This window comes from Neoarius graeffei, chromosome 13 (assembly GCF_027579695.1).
Source record: "Neoarius graeffei isolate fNeoGra1 chromosome 13, fNeoGra1.pri, whole genome shotgun sequence".
NCBI classification, from domain to species: Eukaryota; Metazoa; Chordata; class Actinopteri; order Siluriformes; family Ariidae; genus Neoarius; species Neoarius graeffei.
The window spans coordinates 77460338-77483281 of NC_083581.1; the positions used below are offsets into that span (position 1 = coordinate 77460338).

General features: G+C 42.5%; 1 protein-coding gene across 2 annotated transcripts in view; it reads right to left on the bottom strand.

Annotated features, from left to right (window-relative positions):
- rnf41 (ring finger protein 41) overlaps positions 1-22944 on the bottom strand; it is a 76460-nt gene that overhangs the window by 14606 nt on the left and 38910 nt on the right. For both annotated transcript variants that reach the window (XM_060938564.1, XM_060938565.1), the window contains exons 3-4: positions 8729-8844; positions 1630-1901 (exon numbers count right to left, since the gene is read on the bottom strand). In XM_060938564.1, coding sequence (XP_060794547.1) covers positions 1630-1901; positions 8729-8818 — 362 coding nt within the window. In that variant the 5' untranslated portion in view covers positions 8819-8844. The remainder of the gene's footprint in view (positions 1-1629; positions 1902-8728; positions 8845-22944) is intronic.

Consider the following 22944-nt stretch of genomic DNA (forward strand, 5'->3'; position numbering starts at 1 on the left):
CTGTATTGGAAATCACAAAATGGGCTCAGGAATATTTCCAGAGAACATTATCTGTGAACACAATTCACCGGGCCATCCGCCGTTGCCAGCTAAAACTCTATAGTTCAAAGAAGCCGCCGTATCTAAACACGATCCAGAAGCGCAGACGTCTTCTCTGGGCCAAGGCTCATTTAAAATGGACTGTGGCAAAGTGGAAAACTGTTCTGTGGTCAGACGAATCAAAATGTGAAGTTCTTTATGGAAATCAGGGACGCCGTGTCGTTCGGACTAAAGAGGAGAAGGACGACCTGAGTTGTTATCAGCGCTCAGTTCAGAAGCCTGCATCTCTGATGGTATGGGGTTGCATTAGTGCGTGTGGCATGGGCAGCTTACACATCTGGAAAGACACCATCAATGCTGAAAGGTATATCCAGGTTCTAGAGCAACATATGCTCCCATCCAGACGACGTCTCTTTCAGGGAAGACCTTGCATTTTCCAACATGACAATGCCAAACCACATACTGCATCAATTACAGCATCATGGCTGCGTAGAAGAAGGGTCCGGGTACTGAACTGGCCAGCCTGCAGTCCAGATCTTTCACCCATAGAAAACATTTGGCGCGTCATAAAACGGAAGATACGACAAAAAAGACCTAAGACAGTTGAGCAACTCGAATCCTACATTAGACAAGAATGGGTTAACATTCCTATCCCTAAACTTGAGCAACTTGTCTCCTCAGTCCCCAGACGTTTACAGACTGTTGTAAAGAGAAAAGGGGATGTCTCACAGTGGTAAACATGGCCTTGTCCCAACTTTTTTGAGATGTCTTGTCATGAAATTTAAAATCACCTAATTTTTCTCTTTAAATGATACATTTTCTCAGTTTAAACATTTGATATGTCATCTATGTTCTATTCTGAATAAAATATGGAATTTTGAAACTTCCACATCATTGCATTCTGTTTTTATTTACAATTTGTACTTGTCCCAACTTTTTTGGAATCGGGGTTGTACATTTTTAGCATTTTTCTAGAATTATACCATGAGTAGAGTTGGGCTCAAAGCTGGGGGTGAAGTTACACTAATTGTATTTGAATGCAGTTGTGTTTATTTAATATTTAAACTGATTATTTAGTCACAATAATCAAAAATATGTTAGAGTTGAAGGAATACAGCATTATGTGACTGGAATAAAACTATTTTGCTCCTAAATTGCTCATCCTAAAATGTGATATTAATAGGGAGCAAAATGATGGTTATTGTGTGCATTTATTTTTATGTTCTTATGCGAATCATATGTACAGTGATTAAAAAAAAAAAAACCTGCTTTGAAGTGCAAAGTGTGTGTTGATGTAAATTCAATTAAAATTACATTTATTCTTTTGACCATTTTTCCCCTTTTAACTGCTTTAAATGAATTTTTTTTTTAAATATTAAAATTATAGATTTTAATATTATGAAAGAACACTTTGTGTGTGTGAGATGAACAGAATTTCTCCCAGACTGACTGACTTCAGGATCGACCCTGTGGAAAGCCACAAAACAAAGATTTAAATCCCACTTTCAGCCCTTTAATTTCCTAAAATGTAGTCAGAGTACACACACACACACACACACACACACACTGATGGATTGCCCGCTCACTGACCCGCAGCCCTCCTCGCAGATGACGGGTCGTTTGGGGTTGTGCTCGCAGTCTTTGAGATGAGATTGGAGCTGGTCGAGGCGCAGCGTTGCCGTGCAGCCGAAGCTTGCATTATCGCACGAGATCTGCAGTTTGGACAGCATGTTGCGCATGATGCGTGGCACCGGCCGCAGGTGTGCCAGCGTCACCACGGTGCGGTCCACAGGGCAGATCTGCTGCTGCGCAAACCACTGCGTGATGCAGGCGTTACAGAAGGCATGCTCACAGTGCGGGGCCTGAGACAGACAGACGGACACATGGATCAGAATGCAAAGTCATCATATTGCAGTTATACACTACAGAAAGAGAAACGTTCTCACCCCATCATCAATTTCGGTCACAAAACATAACGGCTGTAATAAACTTTCACAACACACTTTAAAATCATGCTGGAGTTTAAACCTCAGCTTCATTCCTCTGCTCAGAATCTGCTCCTTCAAAAAAAAAAACACTCCAACTGTACGCTCAAAACAGATTTTAAAAAGGGTGAATGCTGAACTACAGATAGAAAAGCTATTTCGGTCAAATTTGTTAACAGCACAAAAGTCATATTTTCTCCCCATCTCTAACAGAGGATTCATCAATACATCCATACAGCTGAGGCACCAAATACAAAAGGACTCAGTCTCACATCAGGAGTCGCTAGGCATCCAGCTAATCATTTCAGAAAGGAAAACAAAAATTACAGAGGCGTAATTTTACCCAAAATAATTTGTAAGTTTTCTGTAAGTTTCACTTTTATTTGCAGGGATCGAAACGGGAATTTGGGAGCACTGGTCCGAATGGAGTAGCACTGGTCCGTATTTATAATTACAAATTTCAAGCTGATTTTACATATTTATTCATATAATACAGCCATATTATACATGAGTGATCAATTTCAACTGTCTATAAACTTCCTCAGTCATCTCATTTTCATCACAATCTTCGAAACCCTCATCCAGATCATCATCATCTATCGGGTCATACACCACATCATGCTGCGCCTCCTCGTCATCTTCATCTTCTACCTCCTCACTCTGTCTCTCCTGGGGCTCTACATCTCCTGCCACATACTCCCTCTCATCACCTGCAGGCTGCTCTGGCTCATCACCCTCCTCCATACTTGTTGAACGATATCCGTTTGTTTTGATAGCTGTCAGAAACGTCAAGCCAAGGACTTTTAAACTTCACGGGGGTCTAATCTATCTGACCAATAGCGGTTCAAGTTACATTTGTCTTCACGGGCAGCAACGAAAATGAACGGGAAGAAACGAAACTTCGCGCAGCCATGCTGCATGTAGCAGGCGTATACTGCACACGTAAATATGGCGGCGCCCGCGTCTATGCCAACTTGACAAATGTCTCACAAACTATTGAAATTATCGTAAAAAACGGTAAAATAGACCAAGTTCTGCTTAAAATGGGCAAGAATCGTTGATAGAAACCATCGAGGCAGTGAGTAGTTTGAGATATATAGCGTGGTGAGCCAGTCGCCCACTCAGTCGAGTACATGTCACTAGTCGCCCGAACCCTTTCCAACTCGCTTTGGTGAGTGGGCGACCGCCCGTTTCGATCCCTGATTTGTCTTACAAATAAACTCAAACAGCTTAATAAAAATTATAATTCTCTGAGCTACAACTCCAGTAAGTGATCAGTGTAGAATTCAAACTCATTAATAGTGGGTTAACAGGGTCTGTGTACTTTTCATTAACTCGTATCCCAAATAAAATATGGAAAAAAAATTTTTTTTTAAATAACCTGTAGAAAACTAGACATTTATAACATCCAAAAAATAGAATAAAAAGGTAGGGCTGGGTGATCCACATCCATAAATTAATCACAATATGACCACCTGATAAATATCGTGAGTATTGCACTTTTTGAAAATTTTTTTTGATTTCCAAATATCAACTTTCCTCCAGAAACAAACTGGAGCAAACAGCACGCAAGTGGAGCACTATAGCTCATGCACACTTATGTCCAATGAGACCAAACTGGCTGCAGATGTGTGCAAGAGCGTGAGAGCGCCACCTGGTTCCCCTGCATCTGTGTATTTACAGACATGTGCGCTCATATTATTGTGCATCTGAACATTTTCATAGCATAATATATACTGTGGTAAATATCATGAAAACATCTGGATATTTTTAGGTCATATTGCCCAGCCCTGGACAAAGGGTCACTTTAATAGAAAAACAAAAAAGGAGCAGAAGTTCACTCAGGTACTGTGAAGTGAGACCATTCAGTGCTTTAAAGGTCAATAGTAGTATTTTATAATCAGTGTGAAATTTGACTGGGAGCCAATGCAGTGTGGATAAGACAGGGGTGATGGGGTCATATTTTCTAGTTCTAGTAAGGACTCTTGCTGCTGCATTTTGAACTAACTGGAGCTTGTTTATGCACTTATTGGAACATCCAGACAGTAAGGCATTACAATAATCCAACCTGGAGGGAACGAAAGCATGAACTAGTTTTTCCGTGTCATGTAGTGACATTACATTTCTTATCTTAGCAATATTTCTGAGATGAAAGAAAGCTATCCGGGTAACATTATCAATGTGAGTTTCGAATGAAAGACTGGGGTCAATAATCACTCCGAGGTCTTTTACTGCTGCATGTGAAGAAACCGAAAGGCCATCCAGAGTTACTGTGGAATCAGAAAACTTACTTCTAGCTGTATGTGGTCCGAGTACAAGTACTTCAGTCTTGTCAGAGTTAAGCAGAAGGAAGTTAATAAGCATCCAGTGTCTAATGTCCTTCACACATTCCTCAGTTCTATTAAGCTGGTGTCTCTCATCAGGTTTTGCAGAGACATATAACTGTGTGTCATCAGCATAACAGTGGAAACTAATACAATGTTTACGAATAATATCACCCAGAGGGAACATGTATAAAGAAAAAAGCAGTGGACCCAAGACAGAACCTTGTGGAACACCAAACTTTACCTCGGTATGTCTAGAAATATCACCATTTACATCAACATACTGATAGCGATCAGTTAAATAAGAGCTGAGCCAGGAGAGGGCCGTTCCCTTAACTCCCACACAGCGCTTGAAACTAACGGTGTCCCGACATCCCGGGGACCATAAAAAATGTCATCGGGACACAAAATTATCATATCTGGGACAATCCCGGGACAATGGAAAAAAATAGATCTAGAAAAAAAAGTTCTACATTAATATTATTTACAAAGCCGTAACACATACGTAGACATTCACCTAATTTGTCAATTTTAATTTTAAAACGTTAACAGTGAAAAATACATAGTAGCTACACTTTCGATGCACCTGCATCCGCAGGCTACAGAGCAGCGCATTCTGTTCTAGAATCTTCGGCCGGAGTCCGCATTATATGGACTTGGAATGGAATTGCTAGCGCACACGCTGCGCCGACTCTTGCCAGAACAAAAATGCTTAAGTGGTTGAAGCGGACCGACCGCGGGGAAGAAACTGAAAGCCCAGACATAACGTCTCCGGGACCTTCAGGATCCAAAGTGTCATCGCCTGGTCTGCAGGCAACGCGAGCAACTGAATGAACTTAATGAGCACTGTTAGACACGTTATAAAATACAACAGGAATGATGTGGATGATATTGACGGAAGATACCGTTCAACAGAATAAGTGAGTTTTCTTGGTGTCTTTCTAGTTCAGAAAGTTTAGTCAGTCGGCAGCACAACTAGGCTCGGACCTGCCACTATGCTGATGTTGCTAACGTTTGCACCCGGCAGCGAAAGTTCATAAAAATGGATAACGGAAAGTTCATAAAAATGGATAACGGTAATGGATAATGGAAAGTTCATAAAAATGGATAACGGAAATGGTGAAAATTATAAGTTGGCCTTATAAGTGCCAACAGATATTCAAGGTATAAGTAGATGAAATGAACATAAAAGGGGTCAGGCCCGGCGCCAGGAACAGTTTACTAAGGGGGCAATTAGAAATCGCGAGGGGGCAAATATTTTTTCATATAGTGTGTAGTAGTGATGGCGGTCTGACAACGTGTTTCAAACAATTAACTGCGCCAACCACAAAACCACCACGGCCCCGAAGGTTGCTTTAGTCCGGGAAAATCATGTGACATATTACCAGGGCAGTTGCGCTTTATCAGCACCCGTGCCCACCTGTTACCCCTCCCCTCCAATTTTCTCACAGACACGCGTTACAACCGGAAAGATGCCAAACATAAAAACACACAAACCTACAGGCAAGTCCTTTACATTTAAAATACATACAAATAGCTCCGCGGCATGAAAACAAAACGTCAATGCAAGTCTAAGGTACTTGGCTCGGCGGCCAAAATCATAATTTAAAAAAAAAATCAACAGACCCCGCGGCTGCACCAGTAATAGCCTTCCTGACTCGCACCGAGTCAACGCTAACCACTTAATCCGCGATCCCAGTTTAGGCGTGTAGGGGACTAAACACTCTGAAGTGATGAATTTTCACCCCTGCTGCATGGGGGGTGACGTCAACAACGCATATTCTTACACTATTTGCGCACAAAGCGGACCATATATGAACACATACACCAACATAAACGGAGATAAACTTAGCCTACAAAGAAAGAAAATGGATTCACAATGTTGTGATTGAATTCGTTTAATTCGGTGGGGGAAAGACTACTCCCGTAAACTGACTGCATATTGCAGGAATTGCAGAGACAGTGCACTTGTAAGTGTGCATGTAAAACCCCCGCCCGCCCGCACGACCCTTGTCCTTATCACAGGTCTGTGTGTGCGCGGCTGTGTCAGCATTTCACATATACACCCACAATAACTAGTCCCCAGTAGTTAGGATTGATACACATGTCTAAAACAGGGTTAATATTAAATTCAGGCTTTTTGAAATAATCCTACCTTAATACAGTTGAATTCTACGATTGCAACGTAAGAATCATAACAACCAATCAGATTTGTTCTACCGTGCCAGTTTTAGTAGTGATTTATGTGAAATGTATTTTTGTGCAATGCGCAACCACTTAATATTTCATATTTCAAAAAATGCAAATTATTAATACGTCTATAATACATTATATTTTCATAAGAAAACAATTAAGTGATCTGAGTATCCGTTGAGGGGGCGGGGCTGTAGCCATGAGGGGGCGACGCCCCCTTTCGCCCCCCCCATGGCGCCGGGCCTGAAAGGGGTCTTATTTTCAACTAAAGTGTACTGCAGATGTAGGGAGTTGAAACATTTTCTGAATGAGCTAGTTGGCCCCTTTAAATAAACGGGTATCTATTCATACAGTGAGATCGCCAAAGTTTAATAAACTGAAAATGCAATAACTGTAATTTTGAAGTAGATGATGTATAGGACATGTGTCGCTTGTGTCTTGTGACTTACTGTAAAAATGATATAAAGGGTTCAAAATTGCATAGTTACAAATATAATAGTAACTTCATATGATATTAACCACTGGTTATTTCAGAGAGGAAAAAATGGGGACACTATTGCTTCCATTCGGGACAATACAACACAGAATTCGGGACCACTGGGGGACACAAAGAAAAAAAAAAAGTTAATTTCGAGCCCTGCTCCCACAGCATTTTCTAGTCTATCCAGAAGAATGGAATGATCAATGGTATCAAATGCTGCACTAAAGTCAAGCAACACAAGCAGCGAGACACAGCCCTGATCAGACGCCAACAGTAGGTCGTTTACTACTTTAACCAGTGCTGTCTCTGTGCTATGATGAGGTCTAAATCCTGACGGATACATTTCATGGATGTTATTCCGATGTAAATATGAGCATAACTGCTGTGCCACAACTTTTTCAAGGATCTTGGAGATAAAGGGGAGGTTTGATATTGGCCGATAATTGTTAAAAGTGCTATACAAATAAACTTGACTTGACTCTCTTGGAGCTTGAAACAGGATATAAATTAAGGAAAAGATGCACAGAGCTCGCAGGCAGCTTAAAGAAATTGCTCATGATCATGTACAAAAAAAAAAAAAAAAAAAGGAGATCAGATGTAGGCTGTAATGTAAGATTTTATATAAAAGAGAGTCATTGTAAAATATAAAACTAAAATTGTCCTAAATTAAAAACCAAAACCTTTCATTTCTAGCACATCACTAATCCCGAGTGCTCACGTCACCCCAGGTGGGTGGAGTCAGGATGTGATCGCACCATGGACTTCTGGGGTTTGTTTTTTTTTACTTCATGTTTACACCGAAGAGGTTTATAAATTGCGTTTATATTCATGTGGAACTTTAGACGGTGTGTGAGGGACGAAGAGGAGACCAGAGCATGAAAAACAGGTTTCTATGACAACCCAGCTGTAAACAGACTTAAACATGGGGGTGGTGGGCAGGGTGATGTAATCTGTTCTCATTTATCCACCAATCCATTTATCAGTCCCTATTTATCCATCCATCCACCCACCCAGATATCCATCTACTCATTTGTATACGTGTCCTTTGATCCATTTAATCGTCCATCTGTTTTTAATCCAGCCACCCATTTTTCATTTTACCCATTTACCAAACCATCCATCCATCCATGTTCCTTGATCCACCCTTGTCCATTTATCCATCTAGCCACCCATCCAATTGTCCATTTATCCATCTAGCCACCTATCCATCCATCCATCCATCCGGCCACCCATCCATCCATCTGTCCATCTGGCCACCTATCCATCCATCTTTCCATTTGTCCATCCATCCACTCATTTGTCTACATGCCCTATGATCCATTTAAATCATCCATCTGTTTCTCCAGCCACCCATTTCTCAAACCATCCATCCATTATTTCATCCATCCACATTATCCCTCCCCTCCACCCATTTACAGGATTTACTAGAAAAGAATTTGGTAACATTTACTGCTCCAATTTGTGAAAACAAAACCGTGACTGCTCCAATATGTTTATTATATTTAGCCCAAAATATTAGTGTTTCAGAACATGACCTTGCAAACCGAGACTCAGACACTGAAATAACATTAATGAGCTAGTTCCTGGTCCATCTTTTATTTATATACATATATATATATAAAAATTATGGTTTGAGATTATGAGTTCAAGATTGTAGTATCAGGGCGGTTTTCACGCCGTGTGCATGTACAGCACGAGGTACCAACCTGCACTGGCTCCTCTAGCACTCCACTGCAAATGGGACAAAGCAGATCCTCATCCACTTCCCCCTGGAACCTGGTGACGTCGTACCCCATGGCACATTACTGGAGCGCTCTTATACCTGCAATGACAAAGCAGTCACGTGAGGGGCGAGCTAAAAATAAAGCCTTATACAAAAGCATGTACATGGTCATTTCCCTTTGTGTGGGTTGATTTAAAAAAAAAAAAAAAAAACAACCCCTATTAGAAATCCCACGTGATGAGCGGAAATGTTTGAATAAACAGTGTGTGTACACACGCAGCAAAATGATCCAGATCGTGTCCGTTATTGTGAAAACCCCAACTGAAGTAGTTTCAGTGCATCTACAGTAATGCAGACGTTTCAGAAATGTCCCCAGGGTGGCATTGTGAGGTGGCAGAATCACTCCAGTGGCCTCGTATACACACACAGGTAATGTGATCGTGGCTCCTGTATAAATGTGACCTTTTATTGATTCCTATTCGAGACCCTGGCTCTGGAGTCACACTGCCTGCCTTTTGCCATCAGGTGTATGGGATGTCGTGTTGTATGTGCAAACTAGGGCTGCAGAGTATGAGATTACAGATGTTCTGCACTACTGATGTGAGACCATTGTTCTGCACACTGGAGTACTCAATAAGGCAGCGCCAGCATAGGTGGCACGGTGCAGATTGTATTTCAGATTCTGTCTGGATCCGTGATGAAGCCGAAATTAGTTCCTTCAACACATTTCTGACTTTGAAACTAATCTCAAAAGTTAAAGTCACTGTAAATGAATCTCATCACCTTCTTGCATCGAGACCCTAATACAAGCAGAACATTGGCATAAATCTTTCACAGAAGCCGATCCTAATTTAATCCTAAATGATGGACATTTTCTACTTCCCCGCCCCCCTCATTGGCAGATAGCACTTTCCTTCAAGCGTGTTATGCCACTCTGTGATGCAAGATGAGCTTGGCTGGCTTTCCTTGACGGGTTTTTGTATATTCACAGTGCAGCTTCTGATGTTAAGCTGATTTTTTTTTTTTTAAATGATGGATAGGTAGAAAGATAAATGGATGGATGATTAAAAAGGTGGGCAATTTGATAAATGGACAGATGATTGGCTAGATCTAGTGAATGGATGGCTGGATGGATAAATGGATGGACAGATGGGTCAATGAATAACTGGATGTCTGGAATAATGGACAAAATCAGCAGTGGCACCACTGGGCCTTCCTCACACAATCCTGAGGATTATTTTCCTATAACAGCACACCACAGTCAAACAAAATTTGTTTTGTAAGTCAGTAAGAAGCAGGCCCCCCCCTCCTGGTTTTTGGATGAGCCACATTAGGGGTGTTCACACGGCACATATTTGCATCGATGCTGCACCGATGTATTTTGTTGCGATATCTCTTACACCGGTGTAAATTTTGTGGAGCGTTCACACGTCACAAACCTGCTTACTAGAGAGAAGCGTGTTAGCACCGGTGCAGCCCCACTTGCGTTCACACGGCAGTTTTTGCGACCGTGCTATACGATAGTAATAATGCGGAAATTAAATATGCGCATGCGTGAAAATGTACTTCCTTTTCCCGCCTTGTTTGTGATTGATGTATCGAAAAACCATGGTTTATACTTCTCCAGACAAACTTTCTACGTTGTGGTCTATCAGACACCGTAAAAGGGTAAAAGAGAGAAAGGAAAGGTTGCGCAAGTACAAGAGAGCACGAAAACAACGCATTCTACAATTCATTCGGCAACAAATCGACGACTTCGTGTCATTCATGGCCATGTGGACGGTTGTCATGGCATCACCAAGCGCCGGGAAAACAACGTGGATGAGGACACGTATGCAATGCCCGCATGTAATCAACTCTCCTCACGCGTAGCGAGTCTACCCCTGTAGCGTTCAGACATCCCATTTTATAAATCGGTGCTGCCCCGCAAACTAGCATTTACTCCGGAGTAAATTTCTTAAACCACCTCCTGAGCAGGGTTAGATTTGCACCGGTTTAAGCAGCTTTCAGGGGCGACACCGGTATAACTTTGTACCGTGTGAACGCTCTACCGGGGCAGCCCCGGCGCTACACCGGAGTAAAAGTTGCCATGTGAACACCCCAATTAAGAAGTCTCCTGTGCAGCTACAGTCATGTGAAAAAAAAAAAGTACATCCCATGGAAATTGTCGGCTTTTCTCAACATATTTAAACAAGCAAACGGGTCACTCTTTGATACAGTGCCTACAGATAAAGGTGATGTGCTCCAGCAAACGATACATAAAACTGACATTTTGTAAAATCACTTCCATAATTTAAATTAAAAAAAAAAAAAAAAAAAGGGGGGGGGGGGGGGGGGGGTCTCAAAGGCGTAAGTACACCCTTACATTCATCACACTTTCAAGTCCATAAAATTAGAATCTGGTGTTCTAGATTAGGGGTCACTGGTTAGAATCTCCTGCAGGTGGAACCAGTCTTATTTACACCCGACATCTAGGGTCTGGTGTTCTCAGTTACTGAAGTGTGGGGCATCACCATGCCAAGATCTAGAGCTCTCCAAGGACCTCAGGAAAAAAACCTCAGAATCTGGCAATCTCCAAGTTATTAGAAATGAATCATTCCACTGGAAGGAAAACAATCTACAAGTGGCATAGATTTCAGTCAACTGAAAGTTTGTCCAGGACTGGCCGCCCCAGCAAATTCAGCCCACAAGCAGATTGCTCAATGCTAAAAGAAGTCTCCAAGAACTCCAAAATTTCATCACTGAATCTTTATGCAACTCTTCCAACTGTTGGTCTGAAAGTGCAAACATCTACAAATCAGAAACAGATCGGACCAATTTGACCTACATGGGAGGTGTACCGTGTACCAGGAAAGAGCCTTTGCTGTCCAAAAGGAACATTTAGCAAACTGTAGCCTTGCTTTATGAACATGTAGGCAAAGACCATGACTTTTGGAACAACATGTTTTGGATAAACCAATCAAACGTGTGGTGCAGACCAAAGATGGCTTTTCAGGAGAACCACCTCAAACCATCTGTGAAGCTTGGTGGTGGAAATGTTATGGTTTGGGGTTGCTTTGCTGCCTCAGGGACTGGAAAGCTTGCCTTCATTCAACTCTGAATCTTTTTTTTTTTAAATAAAAAGTGCTTGAAGGTCATGTGAGGCCATCTGTTCAAAAGTTGAACCAGAGATGGAGCTTTCAACAGGATAATGATCCTAAGCACACAAGCAAATCCACCAAGGAATGGAGGTTATGGAACGGCTGGGTCAAAGCCCAGATTTGAACTCCACTGAAATGTTGGTGGGGAGATTTGAAAAGGGCAGGACATGCAAGACAACCCTCAAGCATCTTGCACCTGAAGGAATTTTGTATGGAAGAGTGGTCAATAATTTCACCAAGCCAAAAGTCAGAGACTGGTGGACAATCACGCAAAATGCCTACAAGTTATTCCTGTTAAAAGGGGGCAATACTAGCTTCTGAAACCAAGGGTGTACTTGCTTTCTCCACAGAAGAAAGTTACGTCTACTGATATTTTTGTTGAATAAATGACTGAAAGAGCTCATTTTCCTTGTTTTGTTTATCTGTAGGTACTGTTTTCAAAAGGGTGAAACGTTTGCTTGTTTAGCTATGTTGAGAAAAGTCTACAATTTCCATGGGATGCATTTTTTTTTTTGTCACCACACCACAATGATACAAACAAGAAACCAGCAGCTCATCCTTTCTATGTTCTGGGTGGTGATTAATTCACTCAACCCTCATGTCTGTGGTTCTTTCTGCTCTTCCTTCACTCGTTTCACCCTCCGCTTCCTTTCTGACTCACCTGTAAATCACATCTGCCAGCCAACCAACCAACCGAGCATGAATAATGCAAATGGAATACACCATGCCATCATTTCCCAGATTTAGCTCATGTTTTCTCCCAGAATTTCATTCACGAGCACTTATTAAATTGCACACTGCCAGCAATGCTCCCCTCCTGCAGAAAGGTGTATGACAAAATGAGACACGACGAAATGCAAAGTAGCAAAAATTGCAGGTGCATTGAGAGAGAACACTTAAAAGCACCTCATCTATCCGGAAATTCTGGCTCCTTTTGTTTTGGGCTATTTAAGTAGCTCCGTGTTGGGGCGTTGAGACAGGACTCATCCATTATCTGTATGAATCCATGACATCAGTGCGCAACAAGACTGGCATGCGAACTGGCACATGGCCATAAGCTTTTATAACTGCAAGGCATAACAATGGAGTCTACACAACAAGGATCGTGTTCATTTCCCCCATCAAATAATTACAGATTTTGGAAATGCAACACCAACAGCAGGCGGCACGGTGGTGTAGTGGTTAGCGCTGTCGCCTCACAGCAAGAAGGTCCAGGTTCGAGCTCCGTGGCTGGCGAGGGCCTTCCTGTGCAGAGTTTGCATGTTCTCCCCGTGGGTTTTCTCTGGGTGCTCCGGTGTCCCCCCACGGTCCAAAGACATGCAGGTTAGGTTAACTCAGACCTGGGCATTTTACGGCCCGCATCTGGCCCTTCGGTTCATTCTGACCGGCCCGCGTAAGGTTAATTAGAAATTACAAAATAAACGTATTTTCTAATTTTACCTCATGCATGGACTGAATGTGCATTGCTTTTATTTTGAAGTTGTGTTCAACAAAAACGCAACGCGCGCGACATGAAATTCCACGAAACCTAATCCCGCGATAACTACTTCCGTAATTTGTCCAGACCAACCACAAACTTGTACGTCATCCTTCAAACGGTCCAGCCAATCACATAGTGTGACGTCACCAGCAGGCGCCGGAGCCCGAGACGATCTGTAGATCTGATTCCTACACCGAATCGACTGATGATCATCTGTCAGCTGTGCTTCGCATCTCCGCCTCAGACATTCAACCTGACTCTGATGCACTCGTTAAAGACCAACAGAGACCAGATTTCTCTCACTGAACAAATAAACTGAAAAACACCAAATGAGGTGATTAGACTACAGATGTGGGCATCATTATTATAATATGATGTATCTTGCTTGATATTTGGAGTAGAAAGACAATATTGCGATGTCTTTATTGTGTTTTGGGGTGAATGTGACTGAAAAAAAAATGGGTACAAACGTTCACGTTTTGTTAACCATTGTTTTGGGAAATTTGATTGAATAAATGACATTTTTTGTAAGGCAACCTTGTTTTTTTCCATACTCTTACCAGTCTTAGCAGCTTGTAAAAACAATGTTATTTATTGCTTTATATAAAAGAAATACACTTAATATTATGCAGAATTTAGTTCAGCCTTTTGGTCCAGTCCTCCACAAAATTCTGTTTCTCATGTGGCCCCATGGAAAAAATAACTGCCCACCCCTGGGTTAACTGGTGACTCTAAATTGAGCGTAGGTGTGAATGTGAGTGTGAATGGTTGTCTGTGTCAGCCCTGTGATGACCTGGCGACTTGTCCAGGGTGTACCCTGCCTTTCGCCTGTAGTCAGCTGGGATAGGCTCCAGCTTGCCTGCGACCCTGTAGAACAGGATAAAGCGGCTAGAGATAATGAGATGAGATGAACACCAGCAGCAGGATGAGGACTGGATCATTAGAGTGCTGATAATTCAACCCAACAGGCTTTTATTGAATTCCCAGAAGACAAGTTATTTAGAGTTTCAAAAAGGATACACAACCAGCGCAACATTCAGCCATGCTGCTCCCTGCCCTGGCATTAGCAATCTCCCATTTACAGGAAATCTGAAAACTTGATAGAACTTTATTGATCCCTTTGGGCAGGTTCCCTCAGGGAAATTAAAATTCCAGTAGCATCATCATCACAGGATAAACAGAGAATAGAAAATAGAGAAAACTTCTAGATAAATTAAGTATTTACACATACAAATAAATAAATAAATAAATAAATAAATTCCAGCAGGAGAGGTATTGCACATTTATATTGTACACTGTCCAGTATTGCTTTTTGTTAGGCTAGGCTACTGCTCCTTCCTGTCCTCTGTCCTCCTGTTACCCCTCCTCTCCCCGAGCACCACACTCCAAGTCCAAGCTGTAACGCCAGGGCACATGCACTAGGGTGAGATACTACAACCCCAATTCCAGAAAAGTTGGGATGTTGTGTAAACCAACAACTTAATGTGAGCAAAACAGTAGCCATGTATTTTTCCATCAAGAGGCATGACCCAAAACAACCCAATATCCTTGTTAAGTGAGAGGTGATAAATACTGTTGATAATTTCAAGTATCTGGGTGTTATCATTGATTCTAACTCAACTTTTAAAAAGCACATTAAAAAAAAAAAAAAAAAAAAAATCCAAAAGTGTCAGAGATAGTCTAGCTAATTTTAGGCACATCAGGCACCAATTGCCCTTACCTGCTGCTAACCTGTTTTTACATTCTATGATTTTTTTTTCTCCTCTATCTTACTGCTCTACAAGTTGGTCCCAGGTAGGGGTGACTATCTTACAACCTTTAGCCACCCTCTACAAACAGGCTATAAAAGTTATTGATAAAAAAAAAAAAAAAGAAATTACCATCATTGTGCCATCATAACAAAACACAACTTACTAACCTTTGAGAGTTTTCTCTGTTTTGCTGATATGTGCTTGATGTATAAACTCATCCATGATCTTGCATCGCCACCTCTCAAGCAATACATATCACTTCGCAGAGATAAATTAAGGGTCTCTAGGTCTTCAGTGAGAGGTGATTGTTATGGGAGTTTCAGGAAGACTTCAATTGGCTGATCAGCTTTCTCCATCAGTGCAGTAGAAAAATGGAACTCAATTCCAGCTCATATAAGAGACTGTACGTTTCAGCCAATTATATAAAATTTATTTATTTATATATATATATATATATATATATATATATATATATATATATATATATATATGCGCGCTGTCAAGTGATTAAAATATTTAATCGTGGTTAATGTCGCGACTGTCATAGTTAACTCGCGATTAATCGCAATTTAATCGCACATTGTCACATGAAAAACCATTGTAATTCTCTTATCAGCATAAAAAAGTGAATGGGCTTGCTCACCGTTCGAACTACGGGGGTACTCGGGGGATCCGAGATCCCCTGAAACAGACATGAGATCCCTTGAAAACATGACTTGGGAAATGTTGGGGGGGGGTCTCAAATATTGTCAAAATGATGTTTATTGACATAGCAATCATGTGTAACGGGAAGCATTTGCATATCTGAAGTGAGCGCGCGATGGAGAGCCGCGCTCTGAGACAAGCGCAAGCACCCCCCCCCCCCCCCCCCCAGGGAATAAAAGGGACCCCCCGAAAATATCGGCATAGTTCAAACACCGGTTGTACCAATGTTTGTTTTTTTTTTTATTGCAGAGCATAACACGTCGTCACAGCCACTGCAAAGTGGGGCTGGAGCTGCCAATGGGAAAACGAAACCTAAGCCGAGCACTGTGGCTCTTCGGGGGAGGGCAGAGGACTCTGGCTGTGCGGGGCGTGGCATCATGTCACAGAGCGTTAATCTCGCGATAAAAAAAAATTATCGCCGTTAAAATTTAGTCAAGTTAACGCGACATTTTTGACAGCACTTTTTTTATATATATATATATATATATATATATATATATATATATATATATATATATATATATCCTTGAACATAAGGCTGAAGGCTTATCAAAGATGTGATCATTAATTTATTATTTTGTGATGTGTGCTGCCTTATGTGTTGTCATTTGTGTATTGATGGTAGTGTCCTGTGTAGGTGTGTTGTCCTTGTGCCATTGTTACATGTGATGTTGTCCGAGTCTGATGTTGCTGTTTTTAGTGTATATCTAGTCGTAACGGCAATAGTAGTGTATGTATTGTCCATATTGTTTGTTAGTTTTAAGCCCCCTGCTCAGGGACCACAGATGAAAATTAGCTGTATAGCTAACTCTGGTATGGGACTTGTTCTGTACATGGCCCCTGTTAAAGAAACTAAACAATGTGATTTGCAAAATCATGGAAAGCCTATATTTCATTGAAAATAGTACAAAGACAACACATGAAAATGTTGAAACAATTTTTTTTTTTTAAAGCTCTGCTCATTTTGAATTTCATGTCAGCAACACATTTCAGAAAAGTTGGGACAGGGGCGTGTTTACCACTGTGTTGCATCACCTCTACTTTTACCAACACTTTAAAGGTTTGGGAACTGAGGAGACCAATTGCTGTAGTTCTGAAAGAAATGCTGTCCCACTCTTGCCTGATCTACAATTTCAGTTGCTCAACAGTTCAGGGTCTCCTTTGTCGTATTTTGCACTTCATAATGCAGCAAAATGTTTTAAATGGGAGACAGGTCTGGATTGCAGCAGGCCAGTTTAGCATCCAGACTCTTACTACAGAGCCACACAGTTGTAACGTGCACAGAAAGCGATTTGGCGTTGTCTTGCTGAAAGAAGGAAGGCCTTCCCTGAAAAAGATTTGGTCTGGATGGCAGCATATTGCTCCGAAACGTGTTTATATCATTTAGCATTAATGATGCCTTCCCAGATGTACAAGCTCCCTATGTCATGTGCACTAATGCACCCTCATACCATCACAGATGCTGCTTTTGAACTGTGCACTGATAAGCCAGATGGTCTCCTCTCCTCTTTAGCCTGGAGGACGTGGGGTCCATGATTTCCAAAAGGAATTTCTACTTTTGATTCGTCAGACCTCGGGACAGTTTTCCACTTCGCCTCAGTCCATTGTAAAAGAGCTCGGGCCCAGAGAAGGTGGCGGTGTTTCTGGATATTGTTTATATCTGGTTTTAACTTGCGTTTGTGGATGCAGTAATGAAGTGTTTTGACAGATGATGGTTTTCTGAAGTGTTCCTGAGCCCATACAGTGATTTCCACTACAGACACGTGTCTGCTTTTAATGCAGTGTCTCCTGAGGGCCTGAAGATCACAGGCATCCAAGGTCAGTTTTCAGCCTCGTCTCTTGCATACAGAGATTTCTCCAGATTCTCGGAATCCTTTAATGATATTATGGACCATAGATGATGTGATCCACAAATTATTTGCTATTTTCAATGAAATACAGGGTTTCCACGATTTGCAAAATCATCATATTCTTTTATGTTGTACACAATGTCCGAACTTTTTTGGAATTGGGGGTTGTATACACATGTACACTTGATGGCCAGATCACCCGACCATCACACCCATATGTGCTTGCTGAACATCCCATTCCAGATTTAGTTCCCTTTGTGGGCATTCCAGTTCATCCCAAAGGTGTTCAGTGGGGTTGAGTTCAGTGCAGGACACTCAAGTTCTTCCAGTCCAACTTTGACAAACCAGGTCTTCATTGTTTTGCCTTGTGCATGGTGCACCACCGTCATGCTGGAACACGTTTGGGCCTCTTAGAACCCCATGAACACATGTCCCCACCCTGTGTGTACATTCTCCAAACACCATATCCACCTTTTCCTTTCGTGATTTAAAACCACAGCAACCCTGCCCATGATGAAAATATTTACTCAAGATGAATGAATGATGGAAAATATTCAGATCTGAACGATAAACTTCGGAATTGAACTTCTAAACTCTACTGTGCCAAGCTTACAATCCCAAGGTTCTCCAGAAAATCTGACGTAGCCGGGTTTTAAAAAAGGTAGGAGGCGGATCTGGAATTCGCAGTGGTAAAGCCAAAGGTGTGCTAATGCTAGGGGGATCTGGAGGTATGCCCCCCCAGAAAGTTTTGAAATTTACATGCCTTCTGGTGCATTCTCAGCTAATAAATTACAAACCATTTCCCTGTAAAATACTTGCAAGACGTATGAAATTTCCCTCCAGATGTGCACGCGCGCTTGGCTTTCCGGTTTCTGTAGTACGCTGCCTGGCTCTGTAACATAACTACATGGTGAGCTTATTTGGTGCATGTGTAATGGACTTGATGTACTTCTGGTGTGATATTGTGTCGTTTTACTTGCAGCATAAATATTTGCACACAATTATTTATTTGCACTTGATAAGTATGAAGCCTTAGCTAAGGGACCAAACACCTCTATGGGAACTGCAGTACTCCGGGTAGCTTCTGGATATGAAAATGATTTAGATATTGTAATTGATATTTTCAGATGTACAAACCTGCAGAAGGTTTTAGTTTCTTCTTCAGTGGTGTTGGTAACTCGCCAGCGCCCCCTATAACGATCCCACAATTTCCTTGCGCGCTCCACCCGGATGTGACGTGAAGTGGAACTGCTTTAACTGTATCGAGAGCGCCTCGATTCGCTCTCTCATGTTCTGACTACTGGAGTGGTCGGACGGACTGTAGGCACGCTCGCCTACAGTGTTGAGACTAACCGCTATTGTCTGAGAACAGCCTGTTCAAATTAGTTTCGGCCGAACTTTTGAACGACCCGCTAAGTTTCAGCGATATAGTGGTTTTGATTCTAAACCTTTGCAAAGTTTAACTACAGTTAAGTAGTTTTCCACGCTAAGAGGCATTTGCGGACAGCTTCGCTCCTCTCAGCCTTTTTCTCGTCGACGCATCACCGGAGGTTTCTCCTGAAGCACCGTGGGCCAGCTAGGCCTTCATCTCCCTGCTTCGTTAGCCGCGGTTGGACGCAACGCGCCGCTAACCTCCTCTCCTCGGACTGCGACCCTCAGCGCGGACATCGGAGAAAGAACTTCCATCGCATTGAGTAGGCACTTGGGCAAATTTTTAATTTGTAGCTTATTCAGATGGTTGTTAGGGTCATGTTTAAGCTTTGAGCTATTTAGCATACCCGCTCAGACACGGAAGGTGTTTGTTTGTTTTTATTGTTTTTGTTTGTTTTTATTGTTTGTTTTGGTTCTGTTTTTTTTTTTCTTTGAACTTGTTAGACAGGGTATCTTGCATGATATCTTTCCTTAACTCCATTGCTAGCTTCCCTATCTGATTAGCAGCGCAGCGACAAGTTTGTTATTTTAAGCTCCGAGGCTAGACCGCTACAAGGCCTAGTTCTCTCCATCCAACACATATACACACTCTCTCACACTCTCTCTCTCTCTCTCTCTCGCGTTGAGTTCTTTGCCTAGATAGTCTGTTGGAAATTGTTAAGTGCAGTGTTTGGATCCAGCTGTAGCGTGGTCAGATTCTCCTTAGCAACTTATTGCTAGCTACCTCAGGGTGATACGCTAGCTCGTAGGCTTGTGTTCTCGACTAGGCCTGCAGGCGCCATTTTTCCGACGCCATTTTGATACCTTCCTCATTGAGTTACCTGTGATACGACACCTAGGCACTGACCGCCATTTTGTTTAAGCATTGCCAGAGTGGCTAGTCATTAGCATCTGCCCACAGATACCTACACAAAGCACACATTAGCCACAGAGCTAATCCTTTGTTCTATTTAGCTAACATTCCTTTGTTTTAGCTAACATTCCTTTGTTTTAGCTAACGACAAGCTAGGTCACACACACACACACACACGCATCGGCTTGCCCTAGCCTCACACACACGCACACACAAGGGATTCTTTTCTTTTTCCTTCTCTCTCTTTCTCTCTCTCTTTCCCTCAAATTTATAGTCCAGGTGTAATTGTTCCATTGTTTTGTCTTGTTATTACCTTTGCTGACATTGAATGTATTTTGAGTTTATTATTATTAGTGAGTAGTAGACAAATAAAAGCTAATAAAATTGAATTGCATTTTACTTGTTCCTGTTGTTTATTCACAAGGTCAACTATTTAGAACTCCTTTTTCCTTCAGAATTTAGCTTTTGTATACAACTGGGTTTCCCATCTAATACAGAGCTACCATTAATCTTGAGTGTAACCATTCACGGTGAGTATTAAGATTAATAATTTAAGATTTTATGAGACTGATCTTTATTTATAAATTGATTAATTTAATTATCAATTATCACATAATTTATAATTTAATTAATCCCAATTCAACCTACATTAAAGTGGTGCCCCGTGTGAGGCATAGTTTAATGACCTTGTGAATTTCTCAACAATAACTTGTAAACTGCTGTATACCCAAAATCAACTGCCAAGGTATAACACAGATGACTTTAATGGTGAATCATTAACAGTGTGTTAATCACAGAACTGAAATTCAGCTGCCAACCACAGTTAGCTGATAAACTGGTTTAATTGATTAGTACATTAGAGTAATATCTAATCCAAGTACTTAATTAACATTATTAATAATAATCATTATTGTTAACTAATTATTAATTGAGCTAATTAATACAAGTGAAACATTAGTGAAAACAAAGTAGCTAAGAAACCACATCAATTATTTAGCAACTTGGATTAAATTAAATTCTAACCTAATCAACCCCTAGTATTAATTTCCTTTAAGTTAATTAATACATTTCGAACAAAATGTCGCGTTCCCCATCAAGGGAGTCAGAAGGGCCCCTCCTCTCTCTCTTCGACGTTGTAGGCGATTTAGGCCAAGTCCCGGAGGATAGGAGAAATTACTTCTGTGATCTGGACCAAAAGGCTCGCTTTGATGAAATACACATAGCCGTTAGGGAACTTAAGGAGCATACTATGACTCTCCCAGAAGGGCTACCCAAATTGTTCATGATCTACTATAAGGAAATGGAACATGTGTGTATGACCCTCGAACAAGAGAAAAGAACACTAAAACGACAACTGGCCGAAGCTCAAAGGAGAGCAGAAAGCGCGGAGAGTAGCCTCGTGGGCCTGAGAGCCACACAAGATGAACTAAAGCGCGAAATAGAATACCTCAGGGAAGAAGTGACGCAAGCACGTCGCTCAGATGAGGGATCGGCCAAACCCTCCCAAGAACAGAGTTCCGCTCTGGAGGAGGAAGAACCTGAGCTTAGAACGGTAGATCAGACACCGCACTCAAGCTCAACTCGCGTGAAAGTCGCGCGATCGCCACCTCGTGGCGCTGGGAGTTTTTACTTTACTCCCCACTACACCCCCTCGCGCTTCAATATCGCTGCAGCCTCTAGCCCGCAGAAAACGCCGCGCTACGTACCCTCAGACTCCTCTGACGGAGAGGCCGCCTACAAGCCGAAACGCAGACATAGGCGATATGAGAGCAGCTCAAATAGCGAAGACAGCGAGGACCCCTACGGGTCAAAATCAAAACGCCTCGTCGCAGAACGCAAAACTAGGATCCGCCAAATCGACGTCCTTGCGAAAGACATAGAGCGTTTTGAGCCGGAAAAACATAGACACCGAAGCGTTAATGATTATTTCCGGGAAATCGAGCGTAGCCTCCTGGACCTGCCAGAGGCTACGTCGCATGAAAAGGCCAGACTAGTCTGGAAAACTTTAGGTAGTGGCGTACGAGCATTCGTTGAGACCTTACCGCAGTCAGTCCTCGACAACTACAAGAAAATACGTAAGTACTTGAAAGAGGAATACTCGTTGTACGAGGATGAGACTGCTGCGACGATGGGTGCTATTCTGATCAGACAGAAACGAAGCGAACACCCTCGCGAGTACTACCGTCGGCTCCGTGCAGCGTACTTTCAGGGCAGAAGCGAGCCCGGGCTAGAGGAAGATCGCAACTTCAAGTCCCTCTTCCTCCATAACCTTCACCCGTGCATCCGTAACCAAGTAACACTCGCGTGTCGCCAGCGCCCCCATACTATGAGAGAAGTGCGTCGCACCGCACAACTAACGTGGGAGACGTTCGTCCGACCCACGGACCGCCACGAGGACGATCCCAGAGTCCTCAGCCTATATGAGCAGGAAGGTCAGTCCTTAGGCCTAGAAGGGGGTGAAGCCCCAAACCGCGGGCCCCCTTGGGCGAACCCAAACCCCGGCCACCAGACGTCGAGTCAACCCAAAGGTAACTGGAAAGTTCGACAAGCTGGAGCCAAGGGGGAACAGGGCCCCAACGCCAAAGGGCAAGGTAACCGCAAACCTGGCAGTCACGGCCCTAAATCTCAGAATAGCGGACAGTCAAGGCCCCATCGCAACTCCTCTCGAAGGGAGCGGAGCCCTAAGCTAGCTACCGCTAAACAAGCCAACCAAGAGCCGCTTGGGATGGCAGAACTGAGGGCTGAATTAGCACGGATTAAACAAGCCAACCAAGAGCCGCTTGGGATGGCAGAACTGAGGACCGAATTAGCACGAGTTAAACAACTGCTGAGCAATAAGAACAGGAAGGGTAAGCCGAGCAAGGACAGGGACGAACCGTCAGCATGACTAGGCCGGGACCCATCCCCACCACCACCGCGTGTCTACCTCGTGGGGTGGGGAAAGGACCCCTGCCCAATAGGCAGCGATGAGTTGAAACCACCCCCTCCG